The following is a 12939-nucleotide window of genomic DNA, read 5'->3' as shown; positions in this document are numbered from 1 at the left end:
GAACTATTATCCAATAGGCCTCTTCAATCCATCCACAGACACAACCTCGGAGTTGCAATCATGCATGCTTATCTGCATGAACGACGTTCGGCTATCGCACCGGGGCCTGTCTTCCCCTTCCATTTATACAACCTCTATTCCGTAAGCTTAGACAGAGATGATACCACTCCTCTTCGACATGGGGAGTATGATTTAGATAGGCTTAATTCTTGACGCCTCCGCTGGTTGGTGCGGTTCCCGAAGCAATGCGTGCCGTAACACATCAATGGAGTATTTCGCACGAGGTGTGGATAATACATAGTATCCCACGGCGGACCTAGTGTAGTGATCCGCGCTCGAGACACGTTCCACGGCACCGTGATCTTCCTTACCAGGCGCCAACAAGGAGCATATTATATATTAGCATAGCACCCTTGTGCTGTGCCCTATGTATGCCGTGATCCACTTGTGGCGCCCAGTCCCGCCATAAAATAATCACAGACCTGGAAAGCTCCCTGAACTGCGACGCTAACGTTGATATCTTTACATGTATTTTTCTGCAGTGGCCCGCTTGGCTTGCATATATATTGCTCGGCAGCCTCCTAGCGCCTAACATGGTAAGCCGATGATACGGAGGCTTATTTACTGCGTTGAGGGTCTTGTTTGATCTTGTTTATACTCGGGCGGCAAATGCCACATCAGGGGGCACTCTGAAGGATGCGCAGAACATGCGCTTGTTAGGTGCCACATTTCTGGTTTCTAAAACGGATACCTCTTTGGCATTTTCGGCCTCGCCTAACTTCATCTCGACGCCTAGCTCCGCTGAGATGCGCTCGCAGATATCCTTGAGTGGCGTATCATCATCTGCTTTGGCCGCGAAGCAATAGACGTGGACCATGGGTAGCTTCGTATTTGTGTGGGGAACAAAGAGCTCCTCCCTTGTGGCGTACAGACCGCGGAAGTGTGATAGAAAAGTAATAGCGGATGCAGGAAGGTTCATGACGAAATGAGAAATCGTTGGCGGAATTGGTGTATGTTTAGGTTTCGGGTTGGGCATTGACTTGTCAGTAGTGTTTGAATTCGGATGTTGACTACGTCTCAATTTTCTACTCGGACCCGAGACGACGTATTCGCCCTTAGTTGATGCTGCATATACCAGATCGGCTGCTTCTCTGATGAACGTCCGTCCGTCTTGATTGAATGGCCGCACATATTGGTCGACCTGGGGGTTGTTTGTTAATTCGGTTAAAAACATAGTGTACTTTTTTATTCGACACTCACCTTATTCCGTTTGATGTTTTCATCCATGTAACGATAGCTCTCAGGGTTGTAGTCATTAGCCCAGACAAAAACCTCTTTCTTACCGGCGGGTACTGCAAATGGGCCAATACCGGCCATCACATCGCATACGACCTCACCCGGTCGGAAGATATTGACTAACCGCCTGTGTTCACCTTCCAGCTTACTATTCCAATACACTTTGGAGTAATCAAATCGGAATAGGCAGTCGTTCTCTCGCACCTCGACATTTAAGTCGTCCGGACCAGCAAGGACTTCGTATGCAAACGTCCGGAATTCTGATTCAGTTCCTACGTTGGCGACTTTGTTGATGACCGTTCTGACCGCCGGGTTCTTATCGAGTATAACCTCTGCGATTAGTTTCTTGTACGGCAAGAATGCTTCCCTAAGATTCATATGCGCAACATGTCCTGCCTGGTTGAACCCTCCGGGAATACCATCATGCTCGTCCCGTAGGTCAGGGGGGAGCAGAGATTTCATCACATCCTCTAGAACAACCAGTTAATTATTGCGTTCATAAATACCAAAAGGTTTAACATATATCTATTACCATAAGACCAGTAGTCATAGTCCAGCGACAAGTTATACGGGACTATTCCTATCTCCTTACTAGCTACACCATCTTGAAGGGAGGATGTCCATGTTTCGGGCACTGCGAGTAGCGTCATTAAAAGAATGCAATCAATCACAGTACACTTTTCGGTTCAACGTTACCTTCGGCTTTAACTTTTGGGTTTAAGAGTAAGCATTTTGTGCCCTGCGCTGCGAGGGTCTGGTCCGGGTGGGCTACAACGCCGGGTATCCTCTCAAAGGCGAGAAGAGTATCCTCACTCTGTAATTTCTGACGCCAGACAGAGATTTTCTTCTTGTCAGCGACTGCAGCAGCAGCAAGGTTGACCGTCTTAGAAAAGAGTGATCTGTCAAGGACACCAAAAGCCGAGCGTATGGTTGGCGGCCGGAGGAGACTGCTCATGTCGTCGCCTTCGGCGGTTATATCCTTCGGAGAGTAAGCAAAGGAACTATATTAAAATATCAAGGAATCCGCATACCACCATATTATTTTTTTTCTAGGAGGGGTTTTGAGATGGTAGATGGTACCTGCGAGGTTTTGAATAGACCCTTTGATGGTTTGTGCGAGGAAGATCTACCCCGGGATCGATAAAATTTCGACAGGGATGAGGTTCCACGCTAAAACTGCTAAGACGCAAGGCTGTCGCGGCTGGAGTTTGTGTGCGACTTACGTGCGTCATACTAAACGGAAGGCTGAATATGTACCTACCTCATTGTATATTTTCAGGTACCTTCTTGTTCGTCGGACCTGTCTTATCTGATAATGCGTATGATGGGTTCAGGGAAGCCAATTGACTGTACCCCTGACATGAATTGGATTATCACATGTCAATCTCATCTCTAAGCTGTTGTATTAAATCAAGAATATTAAATCAAGAAATTTAGACTCAACGCACTATATTTTAATGGTCCTTATTACCCTCTATTAATCTAACAAGAACCCTCATGTTGGCCAATGCCGTAACGGCAATGTAATGCTCTTGTCCCGAGTGCACCAGCTCAGTTGCCAATCCAACGTCTATAAAATTCCTAACATATCGACCAAAGAACCCATTTCTCCTAGCACGCCCAGTCTGTGACGGCTTGAACGGCTAGCTCTGACTGGGCGAGGTTCGGTGGCGTACCAATGGTCCAATATCAGGTTTACACGGGTTGTGTGGAGAATGGCGACAGAATGCCATTGTTATGTGGCGTCTATTAATGGGAGTGCTGCCAACTAGGAGTTGGCGTTGTCTAAATCGTGAACCTGATCCAGCTTCGCTCTGCGCTGCGATCTAGGCAAACCTGCCAGTCCTATTTTCCAAGTTTGAAGGTTGCTTCCGTATACTTCTGTAAACCTTGGAGGAATACTTGATATGATACGCCTTGGTTATCAGGCGCGCAGTAAATCTCGGTCAGCCGGATTGGCCAAGGCGGATATCCTTGCAGATCGACATAAGGCTCAAATGAGATGAGTAGGTCCGGTTCCGGCATAACGGCTTCGGATAACTCGTGGTCGAGAACATCTAATGTAATGTCGCTGGCCAATATCTTCTCTTGCTGGACCATCTGGACTAGAACCTTGGTAAGATCTACCATAGCCTCCCGGCCGTCGTCTTCAGAGACGAGTATGACCTCTAATGGAACCTGGTCTTGTGAATAGGACACTCGATTTACAGAATAAATAGGTGAGGCACCACGAGTAATGAGGGAGAGCGGCGGAGCTTGGTGCTTTCCAAACCAGCCCTTCAGCTTGTGTGCTAAGGCACGATGTGTTTGAGGCATATAGCGTTTAAGTATCCCTATGCATACTTGTTAGTTTTGGAATATTTAACGCAAACTAGCAGGATTATGACCCTTACCTGTTCTCTCGTATACGGATAATCGAGGAATACCTGCCGAGGCACACCATGCTGCTACCTCGGAAGCTTCGTTGACGAGCTTTTCCAAGGCATCCCCGGCTCTCCCACCATCTTCCAATGTCAAGATTATACTAACGTGTTTGGGCAACCTTCTATATACGCTAACATCTCTTCGGACGTAGTCTGGAGTGTTATGATGGTGTCTAAGTATGGAAAGGATTCGGAGGGTAACGGCATGGTAGGCTGTGCGAATTCGGATATAAACGGAGAAGATTGCGTGTACAATTATGTATAGCAATGAATGGAGCTGTGACTTGAGGAATTTCCTAACACCAAAGTGGGACGTCTCCCGCTTCCTTTTGCGACTCCGACTTGGCGATCGATTGGGAGGAGAGGGTAGATAATTCTATAATTGGACACGTTAGCAGATGCGCGGGCTCGAAGTTTAACGCACGTACCTTCACGAGCTTTTCTCGCTCTTCTGCACCGAGCTTCGTATGCCCGGCCCTCTCGTCCTCTCGATAGAGTTTCGTATCCTTAGAAGTGAACGACATGATGTCGTAATATGTGTAATGATTATAGATAGAAAATGAGCGACGTAAGAATTTGGATTTGAGGGTTTATGAAACAATTTCTCGCATAATATTAAGTCATAATAATAAGTGGTGAGCGAGGTTCGCGTTTCAACACGCAATTGAGTTGAGAGGCTTGGGTTTGTCAAGCCTGAATTATCAGATTATTTGGATCAGATGTTAAAAGGTTAGCGATAGGCCACGATACCTCAGGTCATCTACGTATGTCACTGGAGCTCAGCCACAATAACCACAATTAACGTGGCGTGGCATGTAGGTAACCTTCCAAGCTGCTTAGGTAATCCCATTCCCACCCCATAGCGTTACAGAGCTAGAACCTTAGCGTCAGATGGAGGGTAGTACGTACCTAACACTGTACCCCTGCAGCCTGTCATGGCTGGCAGCTTTCATTGAAACATTATCAAATCAACTTCGCCTTGTCGGCGCATTCAGCATTCAAAGTAACAACGACGCTTCCTGATTGCAACTACAGCACATATTACCACCGAAAACCCCCCTCATTCCCTCTCCCCATGCTGCAGGACAAATGACAAATTAGCCATCGCTGCTTGATGCCATGGAACGGACAGGCTCCGGATCGCGCGCTCTGTTCCCAAAGGGTCCCAGCTTTACTATCGATGATTTCTCTAGTAAAGACTTCATAGTCCGTGATTTTGTTGATGAACTTGCTGAGAATGCTGCGTCTTTCAACCGTCGCTCTGGACAAGCTCAGCAACCCTTTGATCCGAAGCCCTTGATCAGGACCTTTGAGAGTATGTTGTCGTTCCATCATTCTCCTTAGTCTTAATACGAGCCTCACGTTAACACTTATTATTCAAGATGCACTACAGGGCTTAAGTAACCTATCCGAGGAGCTACAAGCAAAGGAGTCGGATCTCCTATCACAAGCCCGCCGCGGAGAAATTCAGCATGACCAAACCGTTGATACTCTCGGTCGCAAGTTGGATCAGTCCATCGACCAATTCGAAGCCCTAGATCTCACCCTTAATAACCCGAATGGAAATGAGCGAGGCAACCGTGGCGATGTAGGCGGGAATATTGCAGTCCAAATTGGAGAGAAGCTAGAAGAGCTGGATAGGAAACGAAGGCGGGCGCTGGACGCTAACTTTCTAATACAATGCTGGCTCCAAGTTAGCGAAACTGGCGAGCTTACACTACTACAAGATATCCAACGTCAAGGGGGCTCCGAAAATAAAGTGAGATGCGCCGTGATTGCACACCAGCTGATGCGAATTAGCCAAAGATTGGACCCTATTTCCTGGGGTCAGACGAATGGATTCCGCAATGGCCTTGCCAATGGCGATATCGACGATGACAGAAGATATAATACCCGTGAAATATTAGAGAAGTTTTGCGAAACACTAGAGCAAGATCTACTGAAGCAGTTTAACAACAGCTACCGTAAGCAAAACTTCGAGGACATGAAGGAGTGTGCCAAAGTGCTATACGACTTCAACGGAGGTGCCAGCGTGATCGCTGTTTTTGTGAACCAACATCAGTTCTTCATTGACAGAGACCAACTTATTACCGACGAGGTGACGATGGATGGAGAAACGTGGGATCAGCTGGCAGACCCCGACTCCGAGCCACCGGGCGTTGAGCCCAGCCTTCAATCACTTATAGACGAGGTTAAAATCGTCATGCAAGAGGAGTCGTTTATCATTAAAAGGGCATTCCCTTACTATGAAACAGTCCTGATCAAATTTATACAGCGCGTATTCCAGCAGTCGATACAACAACGGCTGGAGTTGGTGCTAGAGAAAGCCAATACCATCTCATCATTAGCTTTTCTTCGATCCCTCCACTCATCTAGAAGTTATATTGGTGCCTTGGTAGAGGACTTGAAGGCGCACGGCCTTACAGAGCACCCGGAGCCTTGCTCTCCCCAAATATCCCAGACGTTAGATCAGCAGATGGAAGAATTATTTGTTCCGTATATAGTAGGTAATTCGTATATCGAGCGCGAGAAGAGGAGCTTGGAAGAATTGTTCAACTCCCTGCTCTTCAAGTATAATATTTATCACTCCAGGAGGAAGAAGGCACCTACTGGTTTTATGGCTTCGTTAGCCCAACAGACCAACCAGCTCATGGCATCCGCTAAGGACGCGTATCTGGAGCGGCTTGAATCATCCGATCTCACTCCGACACAGAAAGCCATGATGTTGAGGGTTGCCGGTGTCCAGGAAAACGATAAGAACAAAAACGAAATCGAAGTTTCAGAGGCAGAGGGTGTCTTGAGCACAGTCATAGCAAAGAGGATGCTGACATGGCTTGCCGAAAGTGTCCGACGAACACTCGAACTGGGCAGTCCAAGCGACACTCCAAAAGACGTTGCTATACTCCTTAATCTCCTCCTGACTAACATGGGTCAAGTCTACGTAGAGACGGCTCTGGAAGCAGCTCTTGAGAAGGCCACATCTCAAGAGAACGTGAAGACAGAACCGGATCTTAGCTATCTACCTTCTGTCCGCCCCGCCGTAACGATCGGTAGCATGATGAACCGCTTCATAAATATGGTGCTCATCCGCCTTGCTGAATCCAACACCACTGTACGAAGGAGCATGGAGGCCCAATCGAAGATGGGCATCGAAAGCATCGAGAAGAAAGCCAGCAGCATCATGAAGAGCACCGTGGACGTCATCGTCAACTGGGTCGCCAAGTCTCTCGCCCAGCAGAAGAAACTCGACTTCCTACCCAAAGACGAGCTCAGCATCATCGAGTCGCTACAGACACCAACATGCACCACGACATGCGTGTTCCTATCGCGGTGCACAAAGCTCATCGCACAGGCCGTCGACGGCGCCAACCTCGAGGTCTTCAGCAGCGAGCTCGCGCTCGAGATCCAACGTCTGCTCTTCGACCACTTCAAGAAATTCAAGGTCAACGCCACCGGCGGCCTCATGGTCACCAAGGACATCGCCGGCTACGTAGCCGCCCTCAAGGAGTGGCCTCTAGCCAAAGACGTCGAGGTTGCCGTCGAGCTGCTCACCGAAATCGGCTACCTCTTCATCATCGGCCCCGAGGCCCTGCGCGAACGCTCCCGCAACCTGGCCGCTTCGTCTGCGGGCCCCGCCGCCGCGAAGAAGCTCGCCAAGGCGGATTTCAAGGCGTTCATTCAGAGCAGAGACGATGCGAAGAGTGCGGGTGTCCAGAGCGTGCTGTCGAGCTTGTAAGGGTGAGATGTGGTGGGTACGGCAGGGCAGGGGGAAATGGGAGAAAGTATGCATCCTAGAACAAACAAAAACAAACAAACACACAAACAAACGAATAGCGAAAGAAAACAAGGAAATCGACGTGCCTTTGGGTCGTTTGGATCGCGCACGTATTGCTGCATGTATAATTACGAGATGGATGATACCAATGCGAGAGAATGAGCACCCCTGACGTATTTCATCTACGCCTTACCTAACGTGCCCCTCCCCCCTTATTCGTAAACTGAATCTGTCGAACATATATGACTTTTACACCAGGCCCATTCTCAATTATAGATGAATATCAGCAGTATAGTTTGATTCGCTTTATTGAGATGTTTACATCACGGCAATGCCCATGAAGCAGCGCTTACGTCCCTCCTCACGCACACACAGATCAGATCCGGGAAAACACCTATAGAACACCTCCCTTACCCCCGAACCATCGCGTAAACATTAGGTACCTAGATAGGTAGGTAGCCAACAACACCTACTCCTACTCCTTCCCAGCCCACCAACGAACTCGGAAAACTACCATCGCCATCACCATCGCCACCTGTATGTAGTTCCCCTCCACGCGGTGGGTTAGCCTAACTAAGCACGCCACGCCACTTAGAAAAGACGAGGGAATACGCCAACCGGCTCGCGGGAGACCAGGTAGAGATTAGAATCTTCCTTCCTTCAGCCGCCCGCGCCTTTTTTTTTTCTTTTCCTACCCGCCTAACCGAAAACTCCGGTCAAACAATCAATCCATTTCTCCTCTTTAGAGGCCCAAGTTCCGCTATCCACAAACAAGTTGGAGCATATTTCCTTTCCAGGGGTGGTTTCTCCTTCGCGTGGTATGCAATATGACCTAGCAAATATCCAGACCGTTCCGCTTACAGTAGCCACTGGAATAACTTCTGATACTAGAGTTCAGCTTGGCTTATCTCGCCTTAAAAAAGGAATACGAGTCTTGAGGGGTCTGTCTGGGCCAGCTTTTCAGCGCCAGTTCCCCTGACTCAGCGACAGCAGTCCAGCCACACAGTCTAGGTCTCCGCGCTTAGTAGGGCTAACCGAGCCTCGTGGTAGTTTCCTAGGCTCGTTGTCCCCATTTGCGCCCTCCTTATCCTCAAAGATCGACATGGGCGAATCCCGCGGTTTTAGCGAAGGCGCCGTGTTGGATCTGTTTCCGAAGAGCGAACGTTTGGCCGTGTTATCCTGCTCGCCAAGCGGGCGTCCCACGCGACGAGGGTTTTTGCTTGGGATGATTTGAGCTTGAACCTTAGGGGAAGGCAACGGTCGTCGGCGATGAGAGTTACCCTCCGAGTTTGGGCTCCAGTTCTCCTTGTCAGAATCGCCGGATGGGCTGAGTATGGTGGTGAGACTGCCTTTTCCTGGCTTCTCCAAATCGATCGTTTCCGGTCGAGTGTCTAATAGCGATGTAGGTGGAAGGGTCTGCATACGTGCCACGCTACTAGTTGTGCGGCTGAGTTTAGCCTTCTTCGCTACTCCTTCTCGGTGTGCGGGTTTGTTCTGTGGCGCATTGCGCTTGTTAGGATTGGACTGGAGCACGTTCGCCATGCTGTGGCTATGAAGTAGACTGCTAAGACTAGAGGAGCTGCTGCTCGATCGCAGAAGGCTAATAGCTGCGAGTGCAGACCCAGAAGACTCGTTCTCGGCTTGCTTCGTTAGCTCATCACGAGTGTCTGCTTCGCAACAGGATTCCCAGGCATGTACGTCTCGAGATCGGCCTCGGGTGAGCTGTGGAGGTAGATGAGCAGTAAGGGTTGAGATGGGCGGGAGAGTGATCCCGGGTAGAGCGCTTCGGCTCCTGTGGAGGGTCCTGTGACTGCGGACGGGAGGTAACGTATCCGCGTCTCCTGGTAATTGCATCTGGGCGGGTGTGGGTGGTGACGGGTGAGAGGAAATCAGCTCAGCCTTTCCATCCAGGGAGAGTGATAGACGGACGCGAGATGAAGATGCCGAGGAAGGCGGTGGAAGAATTGAGGCAGGAGAGCTGCTAGCGGCTGAGTTAAAAGAGGATGAAAACGACTCAAATCTAGTAAAATAATTAGTGGTTCTGCTTCCATCTGAGGAAAAAAAAAAAGACGGCACATACCTAAACGACTCATCCCCGGCCCGTCCCCAGGTAGAGGGTGTTGAGAAAGAGTTGTCGAAGCTCCGTCGGTTTGCCAAATACGCGACTGACGCCGACGAGATCTGAGAGAGTGAGAGGCTTTCGAATTCGGTCCTCTGGGGCGGGGGCGGTGTATGTCTTCCAGAGTCCTCAGGCTCTGGTATCGCCAGCTTATCTATGACAGATTGGTCTATAGCGCTTAGCTTCGGGGAAGAATGGACAGAGTGCTGAGGGCTCGCGTCCTGGGAGCTGAAAGGCGATTTCTCCGAATCGAAGGCTTTTTCGTCTCCCACACGCGTCTCCCCCGGCTGCGCAGGTGCGTCTTGCGAACTCATCTGCGCAGGGATAGAGTCGGATGACAGTATTTGCACGCCCCCACCATATCTGAGCGCCGCAATTTCCTGCGGCGAAAGAGGACGCGATTTTCGGCGATCGTTCTGCCGACGGTTCTGGAACCATATCTGCGGGTATATTAGACCCAATTCATTCTGACGCGGTTTCTACCAAGTTCCTCACGCGTCCCGCTATGATCTACGGATTATACTAACCTGAACTTCCTTTTCGTTGAGTGAGACGCGACTCACGATATCAAGACGCGCTGCCTTATCAGGCTTCGGATTCGAGTTGTACGCGGCTTCAAGAATAGCTTTATCCTGTGTCCTATATAGAAGAAATACAGGATATGTTTAGTACATGCAATGATATAAGCTGGTTGGGGTAGAGATTTGGGTATGGTTTGGGGGTTGGCTCCGGGGGTACACACGTAGTTCTCTTCCGCTTGCCCTTGGGGTGTTTCTCTGTGTTGGAGTCGTGTGTAGGATAACCGGATTCTAGTCTGAAGGAGGATTCAAATGACATTGTGCTCGAATCCGGGTTACTGCTCTGGGAGCTGACTGACCCTCTCGCTTCGCGTGCTTCGCGCACGGGCGGCATGGTGGGAGGTGAGGACGCGGTAGAGTGGGACATTGTTCTAATAGATAATGACGATTCTAAATATGCATTCTACAAGGTAGTATAGACGGGACAGGGAGTAAAACGAGAGACGAGTCCCCTCTACAATCTACAATGAAGAGAAGAGAAGAGAAGAGATGTTGGAGAGGTAATGATCTTGGTCTTAGGCTTAGGCTTAGACTTAGGGTTAGGGAAGGGAAAAGAGAAAGAGTAGAGGCTGGTACTGGAGTAATAGATGCATTAGTGGGGCCCTTTTTTGGCGTGTCAGTCTAGTAGTAATCAGGACCGCGTCTTGAGATCTTATGCATAAGCTTGGGCCACACCTTAAATTGGCCAATCACAGCCCCAATCGCGTTACAGGTCAGCCTAAAAGGGTAACTTATTTACTTAGAGCGTGACCATCTCCAGGTAGACCAGCCCAATTTCTCTTAATTGTTACCAAAACACTGCAAAGCGGAATTGGAATGCGCTAAACAAGCAAGAGTCCGGTACTTGCCGAGTTACCGAGTTAGATCATAAAAGAGAGAGATGAACATCGGCAATTGGGTTTGCGATCAAGTAAATCTTATTACCTAGTAGTTGCCAAGTTACCTATACGCGGGGCAAACCCATAGGAGTGAGTGCGTGCATAGGCCACAATTAAATGAATATTTATAGCTACGATGTATGTAGTAATAACCTAAAGCACTCCGAGATCTACGATACACCAACCAAAGGGTACCTATGAAGTGATGTCCGTACATGTAAATGTATTAGTTATTGTAACTACCTACCTAACCATCGATAGCTACCTCATGGCCGAACTTAATATTATTCCATCTATCTCACTTAAAAAGATAAGCAACAAGCTAAGTAAACAAAGTTTAGAGGCTGAACGATGGCTTCTCAAGTCCCATAATATAACATTCTCAAGCTTGTGATCGATGTGGGGCAGACGCAGCTAATTTAAAGCTTAGTTATGGACGTGACATTAATTTTCATCTCTAATTAGAGACAGACAAATACATAGGTATGTAGTATGCATCGTCATAGTAACCCAGCCGAGGGGATCAAACTTCCCTCCCTCATCGCCTTATACCTAATAATAGCCTCCATACACTCGTCACGGCGGTACTCGGGACCCGGCCACCCATGGCTCCGGTAGATGTGGCGGATCCAGCGATTATCCCTCTCCGTCGGGAAGAAGAATCCGTCCTCACGCACCGGGCCTTTTTCTGGAGTCGCCGTTTCGTCCTCGTTAAAGATATCCGGCACCTCCTGGATAGTCTCGGTTCCGGGAATGTGGAACGTCTGTAACCCCTCGTATTTCCGCTTGAGATTGCCAAAGTACTCCATCACGTCCCACTCGCCACCCCGACGATGCCGGATTATCTCCTCGATGATAGTACCCTTCTCCGTGTCAAGTAATAAGTCCACCCCGCCGCTCTCGTGGCCCTCGGCGATTACCACCGTATGTGCCGGTATTGGCTCGTCGGTGGAAGCAGCTATCTCTCCGATCTTGATCCAAGTGCCGCTAAACTGCTCAGGCGTTACGGTAGAGTAGTCGAGTACGTTACATTTATAATAGATGTCGACGTCGTTGTCTTGTCCTCCTTGAATATACGGAAGGTGCTTTAGAAGGTCCACCACGAACTCATTCTTCCCAAACCCGCTGCAATTCTCAGGCGTGATGTTAGGCCAACCCCCTTCAGGCGGGTGCTTCAACGCCGAGTCTGCGATATACATTTTCGTCAGAAACGTGTAGAAATCGTTAATGATGGCGACGTATTGGTCGCGAGTATAATGAGGCATTTTCGAGAACTAAGAATTAATGGTGACGTTTTGAATATCTTGAGAATAAACAGTGTACCGTGGTCTAATAATAACAAGTGAAGCTTTGATTTACTTAGAGTTATCAGCAATTACATATTAAATAACCAGGCGATCATCCTTGGACGGCACAGCATTCAATGGCTGCCTGTCAGGGGCTTAATGAGATCAGCATATATTTCCATACTCACCGATCCGTATGACTCAATGATTGGTTTCATGGAGGTTGGATATGATGGTGTCAACATTTCTCCAGGCATCCATCCATCCCACAGACATGAAAGGATCAGCTTTACACCGCCTTCGCTAACCCTAACATTGAGTCCACAACTCAGCCTACGTCGAACCAACTTCGTACAATACACTATACACGAACTTTGACTCGCTTAAGATGTAAACTCATAATTAATTCACAATACATTCACGTACGATTAGATCACTTCAGTATAGGCCTCGTAACGATCTTATTCGTAAGAGTCTAGCCTAATCGCCATCGTTGCGACTGGCAATGTAAAGAGAGTACAGTACTCGTAATATGAAGTATTGTCTCCGCAAATCTATAATGCCCAACAAACGAAAAACCAAAC

General features: G+C 48.7%; 5 protein-coding genes across 5 annotated transcripts; 1 reads left to right on the top strand and 4 right to left on the bottom strand.

Annotated features, from left to right (window-relative positions):
- Nucleotides 1–652: 652 nt before the first annotated feature.
- Nucleotides 653–2251, bottom strand: F5Y00DRAFT_259391 (Met-10+ like-protein-domain-containing protein; the record flags this gene model as incomplete). The annotated part of the gene is made up of 4 exons (XM_048010869.1): nucleotides 653–1201; nucleotides 1261–1766; nucleotides 1829–1930; nucleotides 1993–2251. The coding sequence occupies 4 exons, from the start codon at nucleotides 2249–2251 to the stop codon at nucleotides 653–655; spliced, it is 1416 nt and encodes a 471-aa protein (XP_047867310.1).
- A 514-nt stretch (nucleotides 2252–2765) lies between these two features.
- F5Y00DRAFT_8243 (Undecaprenyl diphosphate synthase) lies at nucleotides 2766–4492 on the bottom strand. Its single transcript, XM_048014204.1, has 3 exons — nucleotides 4148–4492; nucleotides 3690–4095; nucleotides 2766–3629 (listed from the first exon to the last, which is right to left on the bottom strand). Exons 1-3 carry the CDS (start codon nucleotides 4241–4243, stop codon nucleotides 3142–3144), a joined length of 990 nt encoding a protein of 329 aa, XP_047867309.1. The 5' UTR covers nucleotides 4244–4492; the 3' UTR covers nucleotides 2766–3141.
- Nucleotides 4493–4838: 346 nt separating this feature from the next.
- Nucleotides 4839–7455, top strand: F5Y00DRAFT_259389 (exocyst complex component Sec10; the record flags this gene model as incomplete). The annotated part of the gene is made up of 2 exons (XM_048010868.1): nucleotides 4839–5034; nucleotides 5102–7455. 2 exons carry the CDS (start codon nucleotides 4839–4841, stop codon nucleotides 7453–7455), a joined length of 2550 nt encoding a protein of 849 aa, XP_047867308.1.
- Nucleotides 7456–7954: 499 nt separating this feature from the next.
- On the bottom strand, nucleotides 7955–10988 carry F5Y00DRAFT_8201 (uncharacterized protein). Its single transcript, XM_048014198.1, has 4 exons — nucleotides 10356–10988; nucleotides 10141–10252; nucleotides 9575–10053; nucleotides 7955–9514 (listed from the first exon to the last, which is right to left on the bottom strand). The coding sequence occupies exons 1-4, from the start codon at nucleotides 10556–10558 to the stop codon at nucleotides 8455–8457; spliced, it is 1854 nt and encodes a 617-aa protein (XP_047867307.1). The 5' UTR covers nucleotides 10559–10988; the 3' UTR covers nucleotides 7955–8454.
- Nucleotides 10989–11247: 259 nt separating this feature from the next.
- F5Y00DRAFT_267622 (uncharacterized protein) lies at nucleotides 11248–12334 on the bottom strand (the record flags this gene model as incomplete). Its single annotated transcript, XM_048012102.1, has 1 exon — nucleotides 11248–12334. One exon carries the CDS (start codon nucleotides 12332–12334, stop codon nucleotides 11570–11572), a length of 765 nt encoding a protein of 254 aa, XP_047867306.1. The 3' UTR covers nucleotides 11248–11569.
- Nucleotides 12335–12939: the final 605 nt, after the last annotated feature.

The sequence above is a fragment of the Daldinia vernicosa genome (assembly GCF_022497035.1).
Source record: "Daldinia vernicosa strain CBS 139.73 unplaced genomic scaffold F5Y00scaffold_10, whole genome shotgun sequence".
NCBI classification, from domain to species: domain Eukaryota; kingdom Fungi; phylum Ascomycota; class Sordariomycetes; order Xylariales; family Hypoxylaceae; genus Daldinia; species Daldinia vernicosa.
Note: the sequence above shows the minus strand (reverse complement) of the source record. Positions and strands in the feature narration are given on the sequence as shown.

Bases quoted from the DNA above. Each gene is read 5' to 3' on its own strand.
- F5Y00DRAFT_8243 (XM_048014204.1), bottom strand. From the start codon at position 4,243: ATGTCGTTCACTTCTAAGGATACGAAACTCTATCGAGAGGACGAGAGG. The intron at 4,096-4,147 runs GTACGTGCGTTA...GTCCAATTATAG, and splicing joins AGCGAGAAAAGCTCGTGAAG to AATTATCTACCCTCTCCTCC. The intron at 3,630-3,689 runs GTAAGGGTCATA...AAGTATGCATAG, and splicing joins ATCCGTATACGAGAGAACAG to GGATACTTAAACGCTATATG.
- F5Y00DRAFT_8201 (XM_048014198.1), bottom strand. From the start codon at position 10,558: ATGTCCCACTCTACCGCGTCCTCACCTCCCACCATGCCGCCCGTGCGC. The intron at 10,253-10,355 runs GTGTGTACCCCC...TCTTCTATATAG, and splicing joins GGCAAGCGGAAGAGAACTAC to GACACAGGATAAAGCTATTC. The intron at 10,054-10,140 runs GTTAGTATAATC...ATATACCCGCAG, and splicing joins TCAACGAAAAGGAAGTTCAG to ATATGGTTCCAGAACCGTCG.